Raw genomic sequence first — 25,085 nt, forward strand, 5'->3', positions numbered from 1 at the left:
TCTCACATTCCCATCAATATGTGAGTAAATGAATAAATATTGAATAAATGTCTGCTCAATGAGTTGTTTTTATTTAACCTAATTTTAATGAATGTCAATTATATAGACTTTATTTTATGCATATACAAGGGTAAGACTTGATTTTGAGCTATTATTAAGCATTTGCATCTTTATTAAGTGTGTAGACAGCGCAGCTTACCAAAACTCGTGAAGTGGCCCGCCAGCCAAATTAATTGCCCACCCCTGCCCTAGAGGATCCATCCCCGACCCCAGAGAATAGGCATAAGTTGGGTTTCCAATGCCAATATTTTATTACAGTGATTTATAAGTACACGACAACAAAAATAATCAACTGAATATACCATCAAATTTGCTGTGTGTAGCAAACAGAGCTGTGTGAGAAGTGACAAAAGCTCTCGCAGGAACAGTAGTGGAAGGTGGGGTGCGGGGCTGGGGTGGGGTGCGGAAGGGGAGGGTCACCAACATCGGAGTAGCACATGGTTCCTAAATATAAGAAATACTGCTGGTAATTGGAGGTGTGTTGCTCTGCGCTGTGGGAACACAATTATAGCGTGCAGTACAAAGCAAACTGATGGACTGATCTAGATCATTACCTTCTTTGCCCTCTGTCGTACCACTTGTCCAAATATGTCTTCCATCTCTCACCGTTTCCAAATTGGCATTGTAAAGTCTGTATGTTTTGTATATCATTTTCCCATTCATGAAGTCTCCAGCTGCGAATGACTCTCTTTCTCATCGAAAATACTGACCACAGCAGCCGCCCCCCCCCCCCTCCCCCCGCCCAACTTCCTCAACCGAGCAGGAGGCTTAGAGTTGGTTCGTGCTCTGTTTCACAGTTGGCCTCAGCTCAGTGGTATGGCTGAGCCTGGGAACACAGGGTTTGGACGTCACAATTCATAGGCCATGTCCTTTACATTAAATGACTCAAATTAAGATCCAACGCATTCTGCCTCTGTGCAGGCCACATCTCCTTTTTTCTTGAAATCCTTTATTCTCTTTCCATTCCTTGTACTCCTAATAATAATACCTCCAAAACAAAACAATAAATTGGTCATTTTCAATCCACGACTGTTTGTGGGACACTGCTGTGCGCAATTAGCTGCTGAGTTTCACCCACAAATATACGGTCAATTCACTTTACAGCATATTCTGTGAAGTGCTTTGAGATGTCTAGAAGACATGGAAATCTCTATATCAAATGCAAGTATTATTATTATTATTGATTCATCACAAGACACATTTGACTCCAGCTAGAGGACAATCACCTCCCCCAGATAATGGACCCAGCTGAGAAATAGGGAAACCTGCTAATGAATATCAGTCCCAATATTCCCAACACAGCTTCTAAGCTTTACGCTGTGCATCTACACAGCTTTAAAGTGTCAGATTGACTTAGTTGGTAGCTCCCTTGCCTCCGCTTCAGAAGATTGTGTGTTCACGCTCCACGTTGGGACTTTGAACTCATGGTCTAGACTGTCACTTAAGTACAGTGCTTGGGGAGTTGCTGCATTGTCAGAGCTGCCATTGTTCGGTAAGACGTTAAAACAAGCACCTATCCGCTTGTTCAGGCGGACATTAAAGATCCCACGTCACCCTGTCAAATGTTAGGATTATTATGAAAGGTTCTGTATCAGTGCAAGTTGTGTTGACCAGATGGCTCAAGTGCTGCATTCTAACATCTGCTTAATGAACCACTTCACCTTTTAATGCAGGGTCAGTCAGCCAATTTAAACTGGGAACTGTATGCTTTTGCAAGATGGGATGAAATCTCAGACTTTTGTACAATTATAGTTACAGCTTTACACGAGTCCTTAACTGATGCCATATATATGTGTAGATAATAGAAATCTGATTGAATAAGAAGTTGCTGACCCAATATGCAGACTGGTCTGTCGAGCAAGTACCTGCAAATAACATTGAAAAGTGTGTGTGATTGAGTTGTCACCATAATACAAACCTGCACGGCAGGCACTGAAGGCATCCCGTGGTTGAAAAGATTTACTAAAGTCACTGCCGATACCAAAATAAATTCCTCTTTGTTCAAGTGTTTCACTTCACTGAGAGCAAACACAAGGTTCAACAGCAAAAGTCTCATTAGGAGATAAACACTTATATGTGATAGTTTCATATTTAAAAATGCTCTGGCACAGGTTACGAGTAGCAAACAGAGCAGATCAAGGCCTGAGCCTGCAAACAAGCCAAGATAACAAAGCCAAAGAACATTCAGTTCCCTACTAAATCGTATTGGCAAAGCAGAATGCAAAGTGCGGAGAGTAACAATTAATACATTTTGAGAAACTCCAGCCTTCAGAACATGCTCTGTTTATTTTCAGTTCTTCATATATTAATATTTATATTAAGAAACACATTATGCATTCTCAGGATTAGAATTAATTTGTCGAAAAAAGTATCGTATTCTCAGAGAATAAATTGTTGACAGTTTCTAGGACCTTTCTTTTCTCATGGTGTAAGACCAACCCGCCTCCCCCTTTGCGTCCCCTCAACACGAACAGTCTTCTTACGGGTGGTGTGCTTTGTCCGTGGCAAAATGGCTATCTGTTTCAATTAATTTCAAGCAGACTCACCAGGGCCAGGATTTGAAACCAGAGACTGAATAGGACATTCATAGCTGTACATTCCTGCTACCTGCATGCAGCCTGGCCCCTTTAACACAAAACTATGAATAACAATCATTACATTGGATTATGATCATTGGGAACAGAGGGATGCAGAACTTTGGTAAGACCATTGTTTTTTAAAAAAAAGAATAATTATATGCTTCTACGCTGTGTTTTTCATTCCATTTCTATTAAACTATTTGCCAAATGGCTATCTAATTCCTTCCTGAAAATTTTTTTTTGCTTCCATGGGTGAAGCATGCCAGTCTTGTGGAGCATCAGAATTGGGAAACACTTGTTAACTCTGGTTGAGGAATCTCAAATCAGTCATATAACCCTGAACTATCATTATAATAATAATAATAATAATAAATATTCCTTGCATTTGATATAGCGTTTTTCATGTCTTCTCGACGTCTCAAAGCGCTTCACAGAATAGACTGTAAAGTGAATTGACTGTATATTTGTGGGTGAAATCATTATCCCCAAATCTACTCCCTCCTCAAAATGAAGTTGATTAATGAACTGTGGCAAGTTCAACTAAGACAGTGGCGGGGTCGGGCAATGTTGCAGAGGTGGGGGGCGATGGGGAGACTGATCAGGTCATGTCAAGGATATGGGGAAAAAGAACAGTTGAGGGTCGAAGACTTGGCTTGGTAGGATGGAGTATGCATCCTTGTAAGATTATATTTGGGATTTTTAATATTTTTTAAGGCTTTTAATTAATCTTTATATGCATTTAGAATGTAACCTACCCATAATTATACTATAATTATATTATAAACGTTTCGCCCACAAATATACGGTCAATTCACTTTACATCATATTCTGGGAAGCGCTTTGGGACGTCTAGAAGACGTGGATTAAATGCAAGGATTATTATTATTATAATTCTTTAATAAGGTTTGTCTGATAGAATGACTAGCTATGATTCTGTGTGATAGTTCTGTGATCTCTCCAGTGTATGTCAAGGTGTGCTCCCAGGTCTACTGTTTAGTCCAGGACTTGATGTAGGACAGGCAGACGGTCAGGATGCCAGTAGTCCTGGAGTTCAGGGTAGAGGCAGAGAGATAGAGTTGGGTGTCATCCGCATACATTTTGAAATTTACCCCATTTCTGTGGATGATGTCACCAAGGGGAGCATGTAGAGGGTGAAGAGGAGGGGACCGAGGACAGAGCCTTGAGGAACGCTGCACAAGATGGTGCAGGGACTGGAGGAGAAGCTGTTTGCTGCGACAAAGTGGAGGCGGTGTGAAAGATAGGACCTGAACCAGTCAAGGACAGAACCTTGAAGGTTGAGGTGGGAGGAAAGGCGGTGGAGGAGGATTGAATGGTCCACTGTGTCAAAGGCAGCGGAGAGGTCAAGGAGGACGAGGAAGCAGTGGGAGCACGGAAACCCGATTAGAAGGGTTCATGGAGGGAGTGGGAGGAAAGAGCAGAGCTGGGAGGCAACGGCTCTCTCAAGGTCCTTGGATAAGAAAGGGAGGTTTGAGATGGGCTGGTAGCTGGATAGCTGTGATGGGTCAAGGGAAGGTTTCTTCAAGGTGGGGGTGATAATGGCAGTTTTGAGGGGGGAAAGAACAGTGCCAGATGACAGGGAGAGGTTAATGATGTAGGCTGCTGGTAGGTAGGCAAGGAGGGGGAGCTGGGATTTAAGGAGAGGGGTGGGGATGGGGTCCAGGGAGTAGGTGGTGGGTTTCATGGAGGATAAGGTGGTGAAGACAGAGGAGGGGTTGACAGGCTCTTCGATCATGCCTTTGGTCGCCCTCTCACCTCTCTGCCTTCCCTCACCCCTACACCACTCCTCCCCCATGCTCGGGCCCCGACACCTGACTGTTCAGCGCTTTGCAATGTCCTCCCGACGTGAAAGGCGCTCTATAAGAATCATTTTGTTGTTGTTGTTCAAAGGTGTGAAAGGAGGGATGGGTAATTGTCGGAGTGCGGATTCTCTCGATTTTGGACTCGAGGAAGTCCAGCATTTTCTCGCAGTGAGAGTCAGAGGAAAGAATCTGCGAGGCTTGGCGGGGAGGGCGGAGGAGCAGATTGGTGGTGGGGTTGCCCTCCGCCTCCAGGATTAACCTGGAATAGAAGGACGATTCGACCCTCTTAGACCTGCTTCTTAGACCCTCTTAGACCAACATTTAATTTGCATTTATGTGTGAATTGACTGTGAAAAATATAAAAAGGCTGAAGCATTTTGTCTAAACATTCACAATATAGTTTTTTCTAATCATTTTACACATGTTTCCAAAGCTGAACATTGCAATTTGTGAGCGTTCAAAGCACATTTCATAATTCATAAAATGCTTCTTGGGACCTACGAGCTTGACAATTTCTGAGTTCTACTTTGCTACTATAGCTACAATAAGTTACACAGGTCACAAACAGAAGAGATCTACTGTTTGCTTTTACAACAATAATAATCCTTGCGTTTAGCATAGAGCCTATAGAGCCTTATCACGTCTTCGAAAAGTCTCAAGCCATTTCACAAGATATATTTTAAAGTATAGTGACTATACCTTCTGTGGGCGAAATTACTTTTGTTTACACCCATTTGGTAGGAGACTGTGTGAAACAAATATCTTATTCAGAATGATATCGGATACTGTATTAGGCAAGAAATAGTATATAACCTTTATCAGATCAATCACAAACTCAGTTGTGTATCGTGACTTTGGGTTCTCTGTTAATAAAGCTGCAACTATGGTGTCAATGATCGGGTCCATAGTCTGATGAAAATTGGAACCGAGAAGGGTAACCTTTTGGTATATTTCGGCGAGGTAGTCTTCTCCATAGTCCCGTAGAAGCTCCAGAGAGAGGCTGTCCGTCAGTTGTTTCTGTTGCTGGCACCAGAAGTTGACATTGCCAACTTGAGCTTAAAAAACACACACAAAAAATAAATCATTCCAGTGCTGGGCAAACCCTTTTTGGTTTCTCTTTCCCTACTGTTGACCGAAGGATAGTCAAATGGTCTAAACTACAACCCCCCCCCAGCAGCCTACTCGCTGAGGACATTGACCCTTTAGAAACAATTGTCTCCTGGAAAATTCGAGAGAAACATCCAAAATAACTCCCGTTAAGCAAAAACATCATATAATATCTCCTGCCTATTCCCCCCACCCTTATCCCATGTCGGCTGAGGGCCAGTGACTGCCATTGCACATCCCCACTGACAACAACAACAACAAAATTACATTTATATAGCGCCTTTCACATTGGGAGGATATACCACCACTGATAGGACACTGATAGTCAACGAAACACCCACTTGAGGAAAGTGAAAATGTACATTTTCAGCTTCTGACCCATTTCATCCTCAATTTAATGACCTAGTGTAATATTGCAGCCTGAAAGTTAAATTTGCATTACTATTCCCAGAAAAACTCCTCCGTATTACCCATCCTGGGATGCCACTTTATTGGTTCAATAATAACAACAACTTGACGACGTCTCAGAGTGCTTCACAGTAACGGATCCCGGGGCCGAGCCAGGGGGAGGGGGAAGAAGGTGACCAAAGGCGCGGTCGAAGAGAAAAGTCTTCAGAAGGGACCTGAAAGTAGGAAGAAAGGGAGCAAGGCGAAGGGAGTGAGGAAGAGAATTCCAGAGCCTCGGGGCATAATGGCTGAAGGCACGGCCACCGAGGGTGGAGCAGAGGACTCAGGGGATGAGGAGGAGTCCAGATCCAGAGGAACGAAGGCAACGGGTACTGTTTTGAGGAGAGAGGAGGTCAGAGAGGTAGGGGGATGCAGAGGAGTGGAGGGATTTGAATACAAGGGTGAGGATCTTGAAGTCGATAATCTTGAATAATAATCCTGTTCTTTACCAATGTAAATGTTGGATCCCCGGCACTGGCCTTCTTGTTAAGTTTCAATAATCAGATGACCGTTAGGGCGGCCATTTTTGAAGGATGAGATCAAATGGGCCAAGGGGATGGTTCTTCATCTGAAATACTTTTTTCATTAAACTCTATAGAGAAATGTATCTTGCAAGCTAAGCAAACTCAAACAGGAGATCTGCCAAAGGCCAGATATACTCTGCCATTTCTTGCATTATATTCTGTGCTTTTTGCCTTTGATAATAATAATAATCCTTACATTCGGTAGAGACCTTTCAAGTTGGGAGGATGTCCCAAAATACTTCACAGGATATACTGTAAGTACAGTGACTGTACTTTAAAATTAGTCTTTTTACTGTAATTGTCACATTCTCGTGTTTAAATCCATTCACTCCCTGGCACCTTCCCACCTCTCCTCACTCCTCACTCCCCACTCCACCAACTGCCGCCTCCACTTGACTGGCACCAGCCTCTTTCTTGTCCCTCGCACCCTCCGCCCCGCCATTGGAGGTTGTGCTTTCAGCCCTTATGCCCCAAAACTCTGGATCACTCTCCCTCAATCCCTCCACCTTGCACCCTCTCTCCACTCTTTCAAGTCCCACCTGAAAACTTCTCTGTTCGACTGTGCTTACGGCTACCCCCCTTCCCCCCCCCCCACATGGCTCAGAGTCAGGCTCTGCCACTGTTAAGTGTTCTGAGACACTACCCTGCGTGGAAGGCGCTATACAGGTGCAAGTTGTTGTTGTTGTAATTTTCACATGGAGTAAAATGTCATTCTAAGTAAAGAACAATGCTGATTTACTATAATAGGTTGCACAATGCATCAGATGTGGGTGTTCAGACAGAATCCATATTAGCTTTCAAGAAGGAACTAGATAGATATCTTAAAAGGAGTATAGTATTTGCAAGAGGTTGGGGAAAAGCAGGTAAATGGGACCGAATAGTTAGCACTGAACTGACCAGATTCTGCTCTAGTAAGTCAGCATGTTTCTTTATTTAGAATGATATTTTGCTCCATGTAAAAATTGCAAGGAAAACACACGATGGGCCAAATGGCCTTCTTCCAAACTATGGTTGACATTGTGTGAGGTGTGGAGTAACTGAGATAAGTTGTACCTGTTTTGGTGGCACCCGGTTGGATAATGGATACTTTTACCCCCCAGATTTTCATCTCTTGACGCAAAATATCCGAGTAAAGCTCCAATGCCGCTTTGGATGAACCATATGTGGACATCCTTCCAAAAGGTATCTCCCCTGTGGAAAATGATACAATAAAGAGATGGTTGGTAAGAAATGTGCCATTAATTCATAGTCAAATTATAATGCGTCAACTGAGATAAGTGCATGAACATATACTCCAAAGTGTGTGGTTGCAAGGGGGAAATCATTGCAAATGTCATCAGTATCCCATGTCTTGATGCTGGGTTTTACCATTATGCCATCTTAGATTATGCTCCCAAACATTCATCTTATCATTGTTTGGTGAAGCCTGGGTATCCAGCCTATTCAACTCTTAAGGAGAATAAAAATCTGGGAGTATTGTCTGTTCATAGCACTGCCTTCTCCCGTGTTTCTCCCATTTTTAAAAACAAGAAAGATCTCATCCGTCTGCCTGTTAGCGGATATTGTGGGTTAACTCCCTCCTCCCCACACAGTACAACACAGGAGGGATTAACTCTCTTCTCCCCACACAGTAGAACAACAACAACTTGGATTTATGTAGCGCCAGATGGCGTCTCAGAGCACTTCACAATAACCGATCCTGGGGCCGAGCCAGGGTGGGGGGGAAGAAGGTGACCAAAGGCACGATCAAAAAGAAAGGTCTTTAGCCAAGACCTGAAAATAGGAAGAGAGGGGGCGAGGCGAAGGGAGTGAGGAAGGGAGTTCCAGAGCACGGCCGCCGATGGTGGAGCGGAGGATTCGGGGGACAAGGAGGAGGCCAGACTCGGTGGAGCGAAGGCAACGGGCACTGTTGTGAGGAGAGAGGAGGTCAAAGAGGTAGAGGGGGTGCAGTGGAAGGATTTGAAGACAAGAGTGAGGATCTTGAAGTCGATCCTCTCTGGGACAGACAGCCAGTGCAGTCTGGCAAGGACTGGGGTAATCGGGGAGCGGAGTTTGGTACAGGTAAGAATGCGGGCAGCAGAGTTCTGGATGACCTGGATTTTATATATGGTAGTGAAGGGGAGACTGGCGTGGAGGGCATTTAAGTTGTCCAGCCGAGCGGTGACAAAGGCACGGACCAGGGTTTTGGCAGCTTTTGGAGTGAGATATTGGCGGAGACCGGTGCTGGTGAGGGACTGGATGTGGGGAAGGAAGATAATTGGGGGTCGAACCTGATGCCTAAGTTGCGGATGGGTTCGGAGAGTTTTAGGGGAGGTCGGGTAGGTGGAAGAGGTGAGAACCGTGCGATTTGTCACCATTTAGCTGCAGGAAATTCGCGCTCATCCAGCTCCTGATGTCTGACGGGCAGGCTGACAGAACATCAGGGGACTGGGGGTCATAAATGAGGTGGAAAAATAGAGTTGGGTGTCATCTGCATACATGTGGAAGTGTACCCCATCTCTGCGGATGACATCCCCAAGAGGGAGCATATAAATTAGGAAGAGGAGGGGGCCAAGGATGGATCCTTGGGGTATCCCGCAGGTAACCAGGTGAGAGCGGAGGAAAAGCCGTTTGTGCAGATGTACTGCTGGCAGTTTGTGAGGTAGGATTCGAACCAGGCGAGTGCGGTCCCACTGAGGTGGATGACGGAGAAAAGGCGTTGGAGGAGGATGGCGTGATAGACTGTGTCGAAAGTGGCGGAGAGGTCCAGGAGCTCTGGTGACAGATAGAGAGGATGTCGTTTGAGACTTTCACAATTGCAGTCTCTGTACTGTGGGCAGGGCGGAAACCGGATTGGAGGGGTTCGAAGTGGGAGTGGGAGGAGAGGTGTGCGCGGAGTTGATTGTCTTTCAGAGATATCACCAAAATAATTGCACAACTTTGAAAACTACTTCAATTGACTTACAAGTGCTAGGAAGCACCTGTGGGCTGGATTATTTGCTTGGCACGTAAGCAACAGTGGGAATATATTTTTCCCGACTTGAAGCTGGCAATATTGAACTTAATGACCAATTTATTTTCTACTGGGATGGCAACGATGTTTAACGTAGTTTAATACCCTCAATTTAGACCTCACAATCTCCAGGAATTTAGGTGATATTTCAAGTGTATTAAAAGACTCCAAATGTGAAGGTTTCTCACACCAAATTTAGCACTGTTGCCTGGCATTATTAAAAGCGCAGTTCAACTGGTCTTCGTAATACAGCCTTCTAAAAACGCAGACAAAAGCTGATGGAAATGACAGTGACAGCTGTATGTTACGCTGCATGATTAGGTATAAGACGGACCATTTGTCCAGTTCTTATATAATCCATTGAAACAAGAGGCTAACTGTTTTACAACAATTATTTACAGTGAAACGCTGGCGTCTGAACCCATCAGCAACAGGGAGTTCCAAGTTAAACAGGTTATCTGATGGGGGGCTGGGGGAGGTTAGCGAAGAAGAGAATTAATGAGCAACGAGGAGTAGTAGCAGAGGGGGGAGGGGAGACAGCTGGAGGAAGGCCTTATAGAGATTTGTAGGGCTTAGCAGTGTCTGTGCGTGTTGGTTACCCCAGGGAATTTAACATAATCTAACCCTTATTCATTTGTACCTTCGCACTCCCTTATTCCCAACCTCAAGAATAAGGAATATTTGAAAGCCTGCAGGAAGGTTGTAAATTGGACTTTTTAAATAGGTGAAAGATTCCAGTGATTTGCACATAACAAATGTCTGTCAAGGCATATAGCAAATGCAAGGATGACTTTGACTGAATTCGTATTTCAATAACACTCCAGTTTACTTTTACAGCTCAAAACATTAAATAAATAGCTCATTAATAACATTCATTTACCTTCATTTAAAGAAATAAATCATTTCTCTAAATTGTTACTTGTCATAAAAGGATTGCAACGACATTTCAGCATAGATGTGCCTTTGTGAGGTTGCTATAATGATTTACTGTTACCTTACTTTCATCAGCACGAGGGTTCAAATCCATCCAAACATTGATCCCATTCAGTTTTGCTGCTAAACTGGTCAGGGAGAGAGGTGAGCGGCTAGTACCTGCATTTTAGGTACTGACCTTTGAAATAGCCAGCTCCAAAGATGGTCTCAAATTAACTTCATCCCAAACAGCACAGATTAGATTAAGTAAGAGACAACCTGGAGTGAGTTAAAGAGCATAACCCAGGCTTACAGTTCAGGTAGTGAACCAGCCAAGGTTTGCTTATTCACGTCAGGAAGTCAATTAATTTCATCAATAAGATGAGAACAGAATGTTTACGTTGGCCATTTGATCACTACCCTATTTTATATGCTTACTTCCTTTACACTCAATAGTGTTTTGAGCATGTGCCCACAAGAGAACAAATGGCTTACTATTCACGTGAGCAGCTAACTACTTGTGTAAAGCAAATGTGGATAAACCCTGCTCCATTCCTGGTGTGGTTCAGTTTTACTCTGGGTATTGACTTCACCAGTTGAGCCATTGTGGGGAGGCAACAGATTGCTGAGTGGTTCAGAGCATGTCTGGTCCTCACTGGGTGATGCTCCAGATGCTACATAATTGGCTTCCCCTCCCTTCAACTGGGGCGGGGGGGGTGGGGGTAACCAGGGCTCCTGGTCATGACTGCCATACGTCAGCCAGGGTGGCTGTCAGGAATCGTCATCTGCACTTGATCTTTCAGACCAGCTGTTGATATTGAATCATAATAATAGTTAAAATCCTTGCATTTGATATAGTGCTTTAGCATGTCTTCAAGACGTCTCCTACAGCATAGAAGGAGGCCATTTGGCCCACCGTGCCTGTGCCAGCTTTTTGAAAGAACTACCCAATTAGCCACATTCCCCACTTTTTCCCCATAGCTTTGTATTGAAGCTATCTAAGTGTCAGTTCATCGCCTTCCTCTCCTCTGCCCCCCCAACCCCCTGCCCATACTCTGCCCTTCATGATGGTGAGGAGATTCTGCAGCTGCCCTTTCTTCTGCAATTAATTTCAATTTCACGCAATGCAGCAGCGGTTTGGCAAAAGCAACAACAGGCTCCTTTACGAGATACTCAGATGTCTAGGCGAAATGTGTTCCAGCAAACATCCAGCACATTTACGATTCACTGCGGGATGTGCTTTGTAATACCGCCAGATGTTTTAGCGGAGAGGGGCAGTGGGGGGCAGTGGGGGTGAAGAAAGGACTGGCAAGGCTGCTCCTACTGATCAAAATGAGCCTTTAGGTTTAAACTTTCAATCGATTGCAGTAAATAAAATGAAATAAAAGGGACTAAATGGCCTACTCCTGCTTCTGTTTCTATTTGTGTTAAACAAAGGTGAGTGGAGGTTGGATTCAGAAGAGCTCCAGTCCGTAACCTGTTTCAAGCAGCTCAATTCCAAAGAAATAATAATATTGATAATAACTTGCATTTGATATAGCGCCTTATCTCGAAGTGCTTCACAGAATATATTGTAAAGTGAATTGACTGTGTATTTGGGGCAAAACCTGACAGCCAATTGCGTACAGCAGTATCCCACAAATCAGTCGTGGATTGAGTGATCAAAACACGATAAATCAAATAAAACGAACCAGCAATCGACTAACAACTGGGTTCCTACATACTGCTAGGTAAACAGTGGCGTGTGGAGTAAAGAAACTTGCCTAACATTTCGCCCTGCCGGGAATTAAACCCAGGTCTCTCGTTTGCAAGGCGAGTGCTCTAACCGCTGAACTATAGGACTTCAGAATGGAAGTGAAGCAAATGTATTGATGCTCTTAGCTCTACTTTTCCTATCTTTTACACAGCCTGGCCTCTTGTGTACCAATCAGTTCAAGGCACATAAATATTTATGGTAGAAATGAAAATTCTGCCGACACTTCTCTGACCATATGCAATCAGTTTACATTGAAATTTGCCTCCTCCGAAAACAAGACAATGGGGTGGCTCTGGTTTTGCCGAGCATCAGCAAACTCTACATTTGTTAATGCTGTGACATTTGCTACCAGTTGGCAGATTTCCACCCTACCACAACCACCACCATCTCCGGCCTGCACTAAAACCCCCTCCACTGAAGGTGCCAACTCAGGCTGTGGTAACATGGGTTGACTTAACCTCTAGCATTTCATCCGTGTGCTTTTCCCCCCACCCCACTGGCCAGCCCAAGCCAGCAAGGGTTGGAAAACACTGGTTGTATTACAGCCCAGCCAAGTTGTTCTGATCCTCATCCTCACCTAACCAGCAGCAGATTAAAGAGCAGCTTTTGGGAGTGCGAAACCCGCGGGAATTTCCCTTTCCTCAGTCTTGTGCATCGAGGTCAATTGTAATGTTTTTCAGTGCTGCCCTGGCTGAGATCAGCTAATGCTGTGCGTAAAACCAAATGTGGATAAACCCTGCTCCATTCCTGTGGTGTGGTTCAGTTAATGACTTTGCAAACTGAGGGGCAAGGCAACAGAGCTCTGAATGGTTCAAAGCATGTTAGGTCCTCACTGGGCTACAGAGTGACCGTCATAACAATAATAAGAATAATAATCCTTGCATTTGATATAGTGCCTTTTGAAGTCAACAAGGAGTCTCAAAGCGCTTCACAAGATAGTGTAAAGTGGATTGACTGTGCATTTTGTAGACTGCCAGTTTGCGCATAGCAATGTCCCACAAACAGCATGAAGTGAGTGACCCATTTTATTTGGGGGATTGTTGGACAGGAAACTCCCTTCTCTACTAAATGAGTGCCATCGGGTCTTTAACGCCCACCCACACAGGCAGACAGTTTATGTGGATGTCAGGTAAGGATAGGCTTGTGCTGCAGATAAGCCTATCAACACTCACTATCCATGCAGAAACAGCTCTTATATGCAGAAACTGAGTGCCAGAAGTTTGCACATGAAGCATCCCCGACTAAGAGATTGGATGGGAGATATACTGCTGAGAGATCTGGCAACCAGTGCTGCAAAGCTTTAATTACACAAGAATTATGTGCAAAAAAATGATAGTTCCTTATCATGTCTCAAAGTGCTTCACGAGTATCTGATGCACAGTCAAGCATAGTGACTGTCAATACAAAGTGTCCTCCTGACGTGAAAGATGCTATACACATGTATTTTGTTGCTGTTGTCTTGTGTCTCTCGCACAAAAATATAACTGCACTGAGTGCAACGTATAGCAAATCTTTCCACTACAGTGATATACTGTCTACAAAATACACAGTCATTACACTTGACGTTAAATTCTGCGAAGTGCTTTGAGGGGTCCAACTGACGTGAAAGGCGCTGTATCAAATGCAAGGATTCTTAATATTACTTTCAAACCTTTACAGCAACATAGGCCAACGGGATTGAATTCTGTAGCCACAGAGAGATCTGAAATCTTTTTAAAAATTAGATTTTTACTCAGACCCTATTTTCACACTTGGCCAGTAATTATCGTTAATCCTTGCCGGTTTCCTAATACTTAACTTGAAGCTGAGACTTAAGTGTTCTTGGCTCAGCTCACAGATGGTGTACAAAAATTTGTGGTGAATGGGGAAACCGAGTCAAAGTCACAAACTGTACCAAAAGTTATCATTTGCTCCGGACTATTACCGCAAATATTGCACAAGGTTAAAAAAAAAGTTATCACAGTTTTTTGGGGGTCAGCCAGTTAATACATGCAGAAACTCATCACCATACTTTAAGAGCATCCAAACCAAACTGAGAATTCCAAGCAACCCACCTACATGTGGAAATCCCAGAGATCGATTGTTGCGATGGGTTTCGCACTCAAAAAAAAAGAAATTTTAATTCAAAAGAAATTGCAATGGTTCAGAATGTGCAAAAGTTCTCAGTGAGCTGCCTGAAAATGATCTTTTAAAATCATTTTCATTGCGGATTTATCTAACGCAGGCAGCTGTACTGTTGGTATCTGCTCTCCCATTGCCACAGAGACACATCTGACAGGCACAGCTGTCGGAGAAATTAAATTGTCAAAACCATTTTTTTTTCAAAAAGAATGCTGAATTTTCCCTTGTGGGGCTTTGGGAGGTTATGAAAGGGATCATTTGTCAGTTAATCTAGCCAACAGGCTGTATGAATTTAAAAAAATACACACATATAGTCTTATATTACTCCTCCATACTCCCAACCCTATCCCCTTTTCAAGTAGTAAAGCAAAGGAGCAGTCAAGGTCACCCCCCAGCCCCTGCCTATGAACGTTACCTTCATGTTCCACTGTAGCCCAGTGCCCCTCTCCCATTCCCAGCCAGTGCAAAGGGCTGGTCAGACACAATTGTGAGGATGTATCAATTATCTCAAAACCAAGCTCAACAACAACAACAAAATTACATGTGTAATTCATGCCTTTCACATCGGGGGGACATCCCAAGGTGCTGGACAGACAGAATTTTGGACTCGAGCTGGGGGTCGGGATCGGGGAGGGCGGTGAGGGGGGAAGCAGGGTGAACGAAAGCACGGTCGAAGAGGAGGGTCTTGAAATGGATCTTGAAGGAGGCAAGGGAGGGGCGAGGCGGAGGGACTGTGGGATGGAGTTCCAGAGGGTGGGGGCAGAGTGGTGCTGTGGGCAAGGCATGGAACGTGAAGCAGGCTGGAGCCCGCTGAGTGGAGGGAGCAAGCAGGATGGTAGGGGGTAGGAGGTCGCGGAGGTAGGAAGGAGCAAGACCATGGAGAGCTTTGAAGGCTTTAAAGCAAGACCAGGATCTTGAACTGTATCCTGAGTGATGGGAAGCCAGTAGAGTCGGACGAGGATAGGGATGATAGGGTCACGGAGCCTGGTGCGGGAGAGTTCTGGATGATCTGCAGCCTATGGAGGGAGGAGTTGGGGAGGCCGACAAGCAAAGAGTTTGCATAGTCAAGCCTCAATGTAATGAAAGCATGTATGAGGGTTTTGGCAGCCGGTGGAGTGAGACAGTGGCAGAGTCAGGCGATATTGCAAAGGTGGGGGAAAGCAGAGCGGGTCATGGCGCAGATGTGGGATAGAAAGGATTGTTGAGGGTCAAACAAGACGCCAAGGTTCCGGACTGGCTTGATAAGGTGGAGCTCAGATGCTCTTATCCATTTAAATCAGAATTAGCCATCTGGTAGTTATTTAATATAATGCCAAATTCCCTCCACCAAGAGGCTTGATCCCCAAACTTTTATTGACCCCATAATTAGGAATATAGAGTCAGCCCCTCAGCCCGTCCATCGATATATTAGATCATGCCAGATCTTTCAAATTAATTTCCCCTCCTCCTTAATTGTCCATTTCCCAAATGTCTATTTATCTAATCTCAACAGCTCTTAAACCGAGGTCCCACCTATCTGTTTACATGGATGTTAAACATCCCATGGCACTACTCGAAAAGAGAAGAGAGTTTCTCCCGGTGTCCTGGTCAACAATTCCCCAGGTAAAATTGATCATTCACCTCATGGCTCATTGCTGTATGCAATTTGGATCATGCATTTGCTTGCAAATCCCAGTCACGCACCTCCCAGTAAATATTGTGAATTGGTTTGAGACATCCTCCCAGCGTGAAAGGGGCTATTACAAATGCAAGGATAATTATTTATTATTATTTTAGTAATTTGATGCTGGACACTCTGCAAGGCTACATATGATTGTCTTCCTGATTGAGGAGATAGCACAAAAGTAGATTTGGAATGCAGAGAGAGACAAGCAGCCACCAAAGTAGGAGTGTACATTTTATTCCCACTGCACGTGAATCAATGTGATTCTCACAGAGATTCAATGTACACGTGCAATACAAATAGCAAGAAACATTTGGAGGAGGTTATTAGAGTTGTGGGATTTCATACAGTGTAAACACGGCAGGCGTGAATCACACTGGGCTCACTTTCTCATGGTCCACTGAGAGCTTTTAGACCATCCATTGAACCCAGGTACTCTGTTATAATGTTATGAAAGAGCTGTCACTTTAATGCTTTGCATAGAACCAACCCCCCCAAATTAGAGCTCGTCTCTTTTATAGCCCGGCTGTGTGTGTGTGTGTGAGTGAGTGGGTGATACATATACCAGGGTTTGCTATAATGCAAAAAGGGAAAAGGGCTTCACTCCCAGCACAATAAACAAAGTGTTAGAACAAAGACAGAATTCCTACTGAGGTTCCGCGTGATGCTGTTTGATGCTCGCGTCAGAATTTGGTACCATCAGTACAACAAGAACAAAGATGGGATTGAACAGTGAGCAAGGGGGAAGGGGGAAGGTGACCGAAGGCATGGTCAATAGGATAGGTTTTAAGGCAAGACTTAAAGACAGATAGCAAGGGGGAGGAGGGTGGCGAGATGGAGAGAAAAGAGTTCCAGAGGTTAGGAGCGTAGTAGCTGAAGCTTGTAATGTTATTTGAAGTATCCTTCTGAAATGTACACTGTGCTGTTTATGACCAATGCAAACGACTGGTATCCAAAACAGTTTACTATAGAACTCCACTCACCCAATTCCTGAGTATTTCACTATCATCACCTTGGCCTCTATACTGGAAGGCCAGTGTTCAATCATAACTAGTTTATCACCATTTTTATGAGTCTTAAAACTATGTTTCCACGTCTGGAACTAATAAAGCCTATCTATCCTAAATCATTATTATTCTCACACTATAAACAACTGAAAGACGCTAATATTGAAAATTAGTTATACGCGGAATCAGCTCAAGAAATGCAGCTGTTACAATTATATACATTTATTCAACACATGGATCCACTTATTACCTTGTAATCTTGGTAAATTCAACTTACAGATTGCTGGAAGAACTTGTCAGGGAACACGTACAAGAATTACATTCTCAGCAGTCTTTGTAACCAATACAATCATGTATAACCATTTGTCTTTAAATGAGCTCTTTGTAGCACATTGCTGTGTGGAATTCTATTCCCTGTTCTAACCTTTTGTTTATTCTGCCAGGAGTGAAGCCCTTTCTCTGCCACATTCGTTCATGCCACGTGCTTCCCGTGCCACGAAATACAGTCACTGTACTTTACAGTAAAGCACTTCATGGTATTTTACTGTAAAGTGTAGCAACTGCATATTTTGTAGACAAACATGGCAGTTAATTTACGCAATAACTATGTTCCACGAGCAGTCATGAAGTGGGTGACTAATTTCATCTGAGGGCTTGCTTGTTGGCCAGAACACCGGGAGAAACTACCTTCTCTTTCTAAATAATGCCATGGGATCTTTAATGTCCACCTGAACAGGCAGATGAGAACTTGTTTCAATATCTCATCCAAAGGACGGCACCTCCAACAATGCAGCAACCCCCCAGCACTGTATTGGAGTGTCAGTTTAGACTATGTGATTCCAAGTCCTGACATGGGTTTAAACCCACAACTTCTGACTCAGAGGTAAGAGGACTACCTTGCCTGAATCCACCACTCAGATGTTGATTATCGCAATGTCGACCACTTGATAATGGTAAATTAAAACAATCCGGAAATCTCTACTGTTAAGAACAAACAAGGAAACACGCCAAAAAACTATCGTGCAACACATCCGAACAATATCTGAAAGACAGTCAGGCATTGCCGGGTCCAAAAACCCTCTGACTGTCCAGCGCCCTGGGATGTCTTACCGACTTGAAGGGCGTTATACAAGTGTAATTTGGTGTTGTTGTTGCCCTTCATGAGAGTGGGATTGAGAAATAGAATTTCATTTCGCAATGCATAAAGCTTGAAATCAACTTGTTGGATTAGCGTTACTTCATGCATTGTTACAAGAGCAGTGTATTGGAGAGATAAATTCACTGGCACCCAGGTAAATTAGGAAAGTACTTTTCGGCACTTTTCTTCACTTGACTAAGGCAGATTGTAGAGAAAGCACTTTCTGCTTTAATTGCTCCCTCTAGCTGCAGGGAAAGAAAAATCACACACTTGTGCAAATTAGATTTGCCTCGCAGGGACATTTCTACATTCCCTGAGACCCAGCTCCAATATTACTAAGACTCTGATGATAATGCTGAGAGGGAAGAGCCCCCACCATCAGACTTAACTGATTATATAATAATAATAATCCTTGCATTTGAGATAACGCCTTGAAATGTATCAAAGCGCTTCACAGAATATACTGTAAAGTGAATTTATTGTGTATTTTGAATAGTGCGGTGGAATCTTTAATGTCCACCTGAACAGGCAGACAAGAACTTGGTTCAATGTATCATTCAAAGGACGACACCTCCGACAATGCAAAAGCAACCCCCAGCACTGCATTGTAGTGCCAGCTTATACTATGTGATTCCAAGTCCAGATGTGAGGCTTGAACCCACTATTTCTGACTTAGAGGCGAGAGTGCTACCAACTTAGCCAGACTGCCTAAGGCCAATTCTCCTTCTTCTCTCCCCCTTCTACCTTGGCATCCAACCCTGCCCTCCATAAAGTGCTTTGAGATGTTGCCGTATGTGAAGTGTGTTATATAAATTCAAGTTGTTGAACGTGTTTTCTGGGAAAAGTATAATCATGTAGTTAGTGCACTCACTAAAGAGAGAAAAGCACGGGTAGTTATACACACCTGAGGGGCTAGAGATGTTAACAATCCTTCCTTTTGTTTGACGAATCAAAGGCAAAAATGCTTTAGTAACTTCAACAGCTCCGAGAAAGTTGACTTCCATGCACCTTTTATAAGCATCTGTGGGGATGATTTCTGAATCTCCAATGTGGACAATGATACCAGCATTATTTACTAGAGCAAACAATCCTAGAGAAATGCAAAAAAATCCAGGAATTAGCTCTCTGTAAGATTTTTGTTAATAATAATCCTTGCATTTGAATATAACATCTTATCACATCGTTGAGATGTCTCAAAAGCTCTTCACAGAATTTCCTGTAAGGTGAATTGTCTATATATTTTGTGGGCGAAACGAAGCAGCCAATTGCACACAGCAGTGTCGCACAAACAGTGGTGGATTGAAGTGACTAATTTTATTATTTTTTTCTTGAGTGATTATTATCAGGCGTGTGGAGTAAGGAAACTTGCCAAAGGTTTCGCCCTGCCGGGAATCAAACCCAGGTCTCTCGCTTGTGAGGCGAATGCTCTAAATACCGAGCTTGTGGAGTCCTGTAGCTCAGTGGTTAGAGCACTCGCTTTGCAAGTGAGAGACCTGAGTTCAATTCCAGGCAGAGGGCGAAACCTTGGGCAAGTTTCCTTACTCCACACACCTAATAATAATCCCTCCAAAACCAAAAACAATAATAAATTGGTCATTTTCAATCTACGACTGTTTGTGGGACATTGCTGTGCGCAATTGGCTGCCGCGTTCGCCCACAAATATACAGTCAATTCACTTTACAGTGTGTTCTGTCAAGCGCTTTGGGACGTTCTCCCGACGTGAAAAGCGCTATATCAAATGCAAGGATTATTATTATTATTATTGCAGGACTCCAGTTATCCCATATTATTGTAATAATAATGATAATCCTTGCATTTGTTATAGCACCTTATCGTGTCGGAAGGACATCACAAACCGCTTTACAGAAATTGTGAAATGGATTGACTGTGTATTTGTGGGCAAATGCGTACAATAAAAATAAAAAAAGCAAAGAACAATGACAAATTGCATTTATGTGGTGCCTTTCACAATGGGAGGACATCTCAAGTTGCTGGACAGTTGAGGGTTTCCCGAGTTGGAGTGGGGTCAAAGTGGGTGGGGGTTAAGATGACCGAAGGCATAGTCAAAGAGGAAAGTCTTGAGATGGATCTTGAAAAAAACTGCGGGAAAGGGCAAGGCGAAGGGCGGAGGTGATGGTCTGAAAGCTCGGCAAACCATGCAGATATGTACAGGAATAGTTCAAAGGCCCATAAAAATAGTTAACGAATTCAAACCAGTTGAACTGGTTGTTTTATCAAAATGAGAATGTGACATCATTTCCACAGTGGTATCTCATTAATAATAATAATAATAATCCTTGCATTTGATATAGCGCTTTTCACGTCGGGAGAACGTCCCAAAGCGCTTCACAGAACACACTGTAAAGTGAATTGACTGTGTATTTGTGGGCGAACGCGGCAGCCAATTGCGCACAGCAATGTTCCACAAACAGTCGTAGATTGAAAATGACCAATTTATTATTGTTTTTGGTTTTGGAGGGATTATTATTAGGCTCTGTGTGGAGTAAGGAAACTTGCCCAAGGTTTCGCGCTGCCTGGAATTGAACTCAGGTCTCTCGCTTGCAAAGCGAGTGCTCTAACCACTGAGCTGCAGGACTCCACAGGCTTCACAGCTCTTTGAGGCATCTACTGTTAAGTGAACTGACTGCATATTCTGTGAGTGAAACAATCTTGAGAAACACTAACAAAAATCGTCTGTGAACATTTGAGTTTATGTTGAGCTTGGCATCTGTCTGTCTCCAAACTCATCATAAAACCAATTGTTCCCAGCAATATTCTATCAAATATTTCCTTTTGAGATACTGCATTTGCTATTGAGACAATTCCTTCAGTGTTGCAAATTACTGTTAATTAAATTGACTTTCAAACCATTTTCCAAAAATTACCTTCAAAGAACCGGAGCCCTGCACTGCCTCTCTCACAAATGTATATTTCACTTCAGAACAGTAATTTGAGTGTGGGTTTCATTCAACTATGTTCTTAGGTCTTCTAATTGTGTTGATATTATGCTAATGGGATGACTGCAAAGCCTTTTGAAAAGCTGTCTTAGGTTCCCCCTGTATTAAAAAGTTTGTGAAGTTAATATGAATGTCAACCACAAATTCACTGTGAAGATTGAAATTCCCTTTTGTGCCCTCAGCAGCAGCAATCTGTTCAATTTCAGCAAACCAAGTTCCCCCCCAACTCACCACCCCGTCCCATCCCAAACCATCTCCATCCTCACTGAATTCCATGTTTCATCATCTTGCATGTGACAGAGCAATCATTCGGTGAATGTTACTAGTGCTATTATTCAGCATGCTCCTCCTAATGGAAGTCAGGGTTAGTGATAATTCCAGGATATTAATGAAACAACAACAATAATAATCCTTACATTTGATTTTGCACTGTAATGCGAATTAGCTGTATTTTGTGGGTGAAATGTGGCAGCCAGTTGTGCACAGCAATGTCCCAAAAACAGCCACGGAGTGAGTGACTAATTTTATTTTGGGAATTGTTGGCCAGGATGGGGGGGGGTGGGCACTTTCCACTTTGCAAAGCATTTACCTGCACAAAGATAGATACAGGACACAACTCACTCAAGTGACTGTTGAATATCAAGCACTCTTCCAGACAAGGACTGGTTCAGACCCCATAAGGAGTTTTATGTTCAATTTTGAGCATCTGACCTTAGAGAGGGCTTGGAAGATGTCCTGTGATGATTCACTGGGATGATACCTGGGATGAAGCAGGGACTGAGCTATGATGAGAGATTTAGTTAACTGGAGCTGCGGAGATAAAGGCATGATTTGACTGAGGAGCTTAAAATAATAAGGGGAAGTATGGGGGGGCAATTTGTTTGCCTGATCAAGTCCAGTCAAATATTGTGGAACCTGTATGGGTTAGTAGTGTTGGGAAAATTATTGTCAATGATGTCCAGTAGTATATAGTAGTTCTTCATCCATTGACTCACCCTTGCCTCCCAGCTGCTTTTTAACTTTCTCTTTAGTTTCTTGAATCATGGCATGGTTTGTAACATCCATCTGAAAGACGATCAGTCGATCTGAACCGACTGCCTTGAGCTCTTGTGCTCCGTCTCCCTCCTCATCAAGCACTGTGGCAAATACATAAACACCAAGGGAATCCAGATGCTTTGCCAACGTGTGCCCGAATCCTGAGTCACAACCTAAAGAATAGGTAAAAACACAGGCAAATGGGACAAATTTCATTTCGCCCACAAAATATAGTCAATTCATTTTACAGTATATTCTGTGAAACGCTTTAAGACGTCTCGAAGATGTAATAAGGCACTATATCAGATGCATGGATTATTATTATTATTATTAAATACAAGCCAAAGCACAGTGAGCTTCCACTGCCCAGATCTACTACCTATTTTCCACTTAAAGTGAAACTAATAGAAATTATTATTATTTAAAAAAAACTAATTGTATCCATTCACATTGAATCAAAATATTCCATTGTTGGATATTTTTTCCCCCCTCTGGAGTCAGGCAAAAACAATGATTGATTCTTAAAGCAACATGACTCGTAAATGGAGATTTTCACCCCGAATGTTCTAACAACCTGGACAATAACCAACCTTACTAAGGCTCTCCTAGCAGTAAATAAACATTGTGGAGTCCTGTAATAATAATAATAATCCTTGCATTTGATATAGCGCTTTTCGCGTCGGGAGGACGTCCCAAAGCGCTTCACAGAATATACTGTAAAGTGAGTTGACTGTATATTTGTGGGCGAACACGGCAGCCAATTGCGCACAGCAATGTCCCACAAACAGTCATAGATTGAAAATGACCAATTTATTATTGTTTTTGGTTTTGGAGGGATTATTATTAGGCTCTGTGTGGAGTAAGGAAACTTGCCCAAGGTTTCGCTCTCTGCCTGGAATTGAACTCAGGTCTCTCACTTGCAAAGCGAGTGCTCTAACCACTGAGCTACAGGACTCCAACCACTGAGCTACAAAACACCACTGTAGCTCAGTGGTTAGAGCACTCGCTTTGCAAGTGAGAGACCTGAGTTCAATTCCAGGCAGAGGGCGAAACCTTGGGCAAGTTTCCTTACTCCACACAGAGCCTAATAATAATCGCTCCAAAACCAAAACATTAATAAATTGGTAATTTTCAATCTACGACTGTTTGTGGGACATTGCTGTGCGCAATTGGCTGCCGCGTTCGCCCACAAATATACAGTCAATTCACTTTACAGTGTGTTCTGTGAAGCGCTTTGGGACGTCTAGAAGACGTGAAAAGCGCTATATCAAATGCAAGGATTATTATTATTATTATTATCTCCTCCGCCCCACTCCACACACACACACACACACTCACCTGTAATGAGAACAGTTTTTCCCCCTGGAGAAAGCATTGCCTTGGATCGGATTGACACATACGCTAGCAGAGAACACAAGATGAAAACCACAAGACCAACATAAGATGAGAAATACAAGTAAAAGAACAGCTCTCCGCAAAACAACAGCATCAGAGTTACGCAGGAGCTGCTGAGATTCAACTGTGTGTCGGACTTGCGAAAACTGTTCACCAGTGCTGCCGCGAAGGCAGAATTGATCAGTCCATACAGGACAAGTATAAAAGTGCTGTGGTCATCCATTTGATCAGAAGGTTGAATCTACTCTTCCCTTGTACACTCGGACCGAAAGCTGCCGAGGTTATCAAAGAGGACCAACGACAAAGAAAATTGCCACATGTACCATAAAAAAACAGAAGCTGTTCTAAAGTTCTGTGGGTTGTGCAATTCCCCTCATTGCCATCAGAAGCTTCAAAATATGTTGGTATGCAAATCACCGTATACTGAAATCAGGAAACAGGACCAATCAGCCAGTTTTCACAGCTCTCGCCCTCTCCCCCTCTCTCTTTCCTTGATGGAGCTGCTCAGATCCTTAAAAGGGTAATTTTAACCATTGAAATAATAACTGACCTGAAATTCAAAGAGAAAATCAAAAGAAAAACGATTAAATAAAACATACACATAAACATACCAAATGCCAGGATTATTATTATTATTATTATTAAACATTTTAAAAAAGAAATCTCTTGATTTCTTTTACTTTTTCTCCTATTGAGAGAAAGAATCAAACTTAAACCTTTGATTTACTTTCATGTATCCTGCTTTAAGTATCTGACTGCCCTGGGAAATAATAATTAATAATAACAGTGATGCTTGCATTTAACATAACGCCTTATCACATTGTTGAGATATCTCAAAGAGCTTCATAGAATACTATATTTAGTAAAGTGGTTTCACTGCATATTTGTGGGCGAAACGCAGCAGCCAATTGCACACAGCAGTGTGAAAAATTGTCAAAGCGCTGTCAAAAAGGGAAGTGGGGGTGAGGGATGCCGAGTCTTCTTGGGGTGATTGATGTCCCTGGCAATGCAATATCAGAATCAAGTCGATCCCTTTAGGCAGTCTTGGTAGTCTGGTTCCTGTGCTAGGCTGGTCTGCAGTACTCCAAGGCAGACTGGCACGTCGGTAGGACATGGAGAGACACAATATTCACAGTGAGCAAAGATTCTTTCTATTCCATCCCTGTTAATCGTGCAAGGCAAAGCCTGCGGACAGTCCCCAGATGAGGTATTGTGTCCGTGGGACCAAATTGCCCTGTCTTGAGTTCAGCACCAAACTGAGCAAGAACAATAACATTCTAAAACAGATCAGAGAAATTCTGACATTAATCCAACAAGCTTCTCCAGTACTGCCAGCATTAGGAAATGTGCTGAGTTCATTTTTTTTGTATGTGTCCCCAGATTTAGTTTACAAAATATGGTCATCTTACAATATATGGTCCCCACAAATTGGCTCTTACCAACCTACAGTTAATCTTTTCCAGCATTACGTTAGCAGACTGTGTACATTCAGGGAGAGAATGTGCATTCCATGCTAGAAAAAATATAAAATTTTCCATGTTTAGGTGTCATCCACATATGGAACTCTCAAT

At 43.1% G+C, this 25,085-nt stretch overlaps 1 protein-coding gene across 4 annotated transcripts; it reads right to left on the reverse strand.

Annotated features, from left to right (window-relative positions):
* Positions 1 to 794: 794 nt before the first annotated feature.
* LOC103191276 (estradiol 17-beta-dehydrogenase 2) lies at positions 795 to 24,020 on the reverse strand. 4 transcript variants are annotated; one of them, XM_007912254.2, is made up of 6 exons: positions 23,458 to 24,019; positions 22,080 to 22,292; positions 19,031 to 19,216; positions 7,591 to 7,728; positions 5,399 to 5,514; positions 1,000 to 1,048 (listed from the first exon to the last, which is right to left on the reverse strand). In XM_007912254.2, the coding sequence occupies exons 1-6, from the start codon at positions 23,735 to 23,737 to the stop codon at positions 1,010 to 1,012; spliced, it is 972 nt and encodes a 323-aa protein (XP_007910445.1). In that variant the 5' UTR covers positions 23,738 to 24,019; the 3' UTR covers positions 1,000 to 1,009. The 4 variants fall into 4 exon arrangements, with proteins under 4 accessions (XP_007910447.1, XP_007910445.1, XP_007910444.1 ...); XM_007912253.2 differs by having other exon boundaries at positions 5,273 to 5,514; XM_007912256.2 differs by lacking the exon at positions 5,399 to 5,514 and having other exon boundaries at positions 795 to 1,048; positions 23,458 to 24,020.
* Between the last annotated feature and the right edge of the window lie 1,065 nt (positions 24,021 to 25,085).

Source organism: Callorhinchus milii, unplaced genomic scaffold (genome assembly GCF_018977255.1).
Source record: "Callorhinchus milii isolate IMCB2004 unplaced genomic scaffold, IMCB_Cmil_1.0 Scaffold14, whole genome shotgun sequence".
NCBI classification, from domain to species: Eukaryota; Metazoa; Chordata; class Chondrichthyes; order Chimaeriformes; family Callorhinchidae; genus Callorhinchus; species Callorhinchus milii.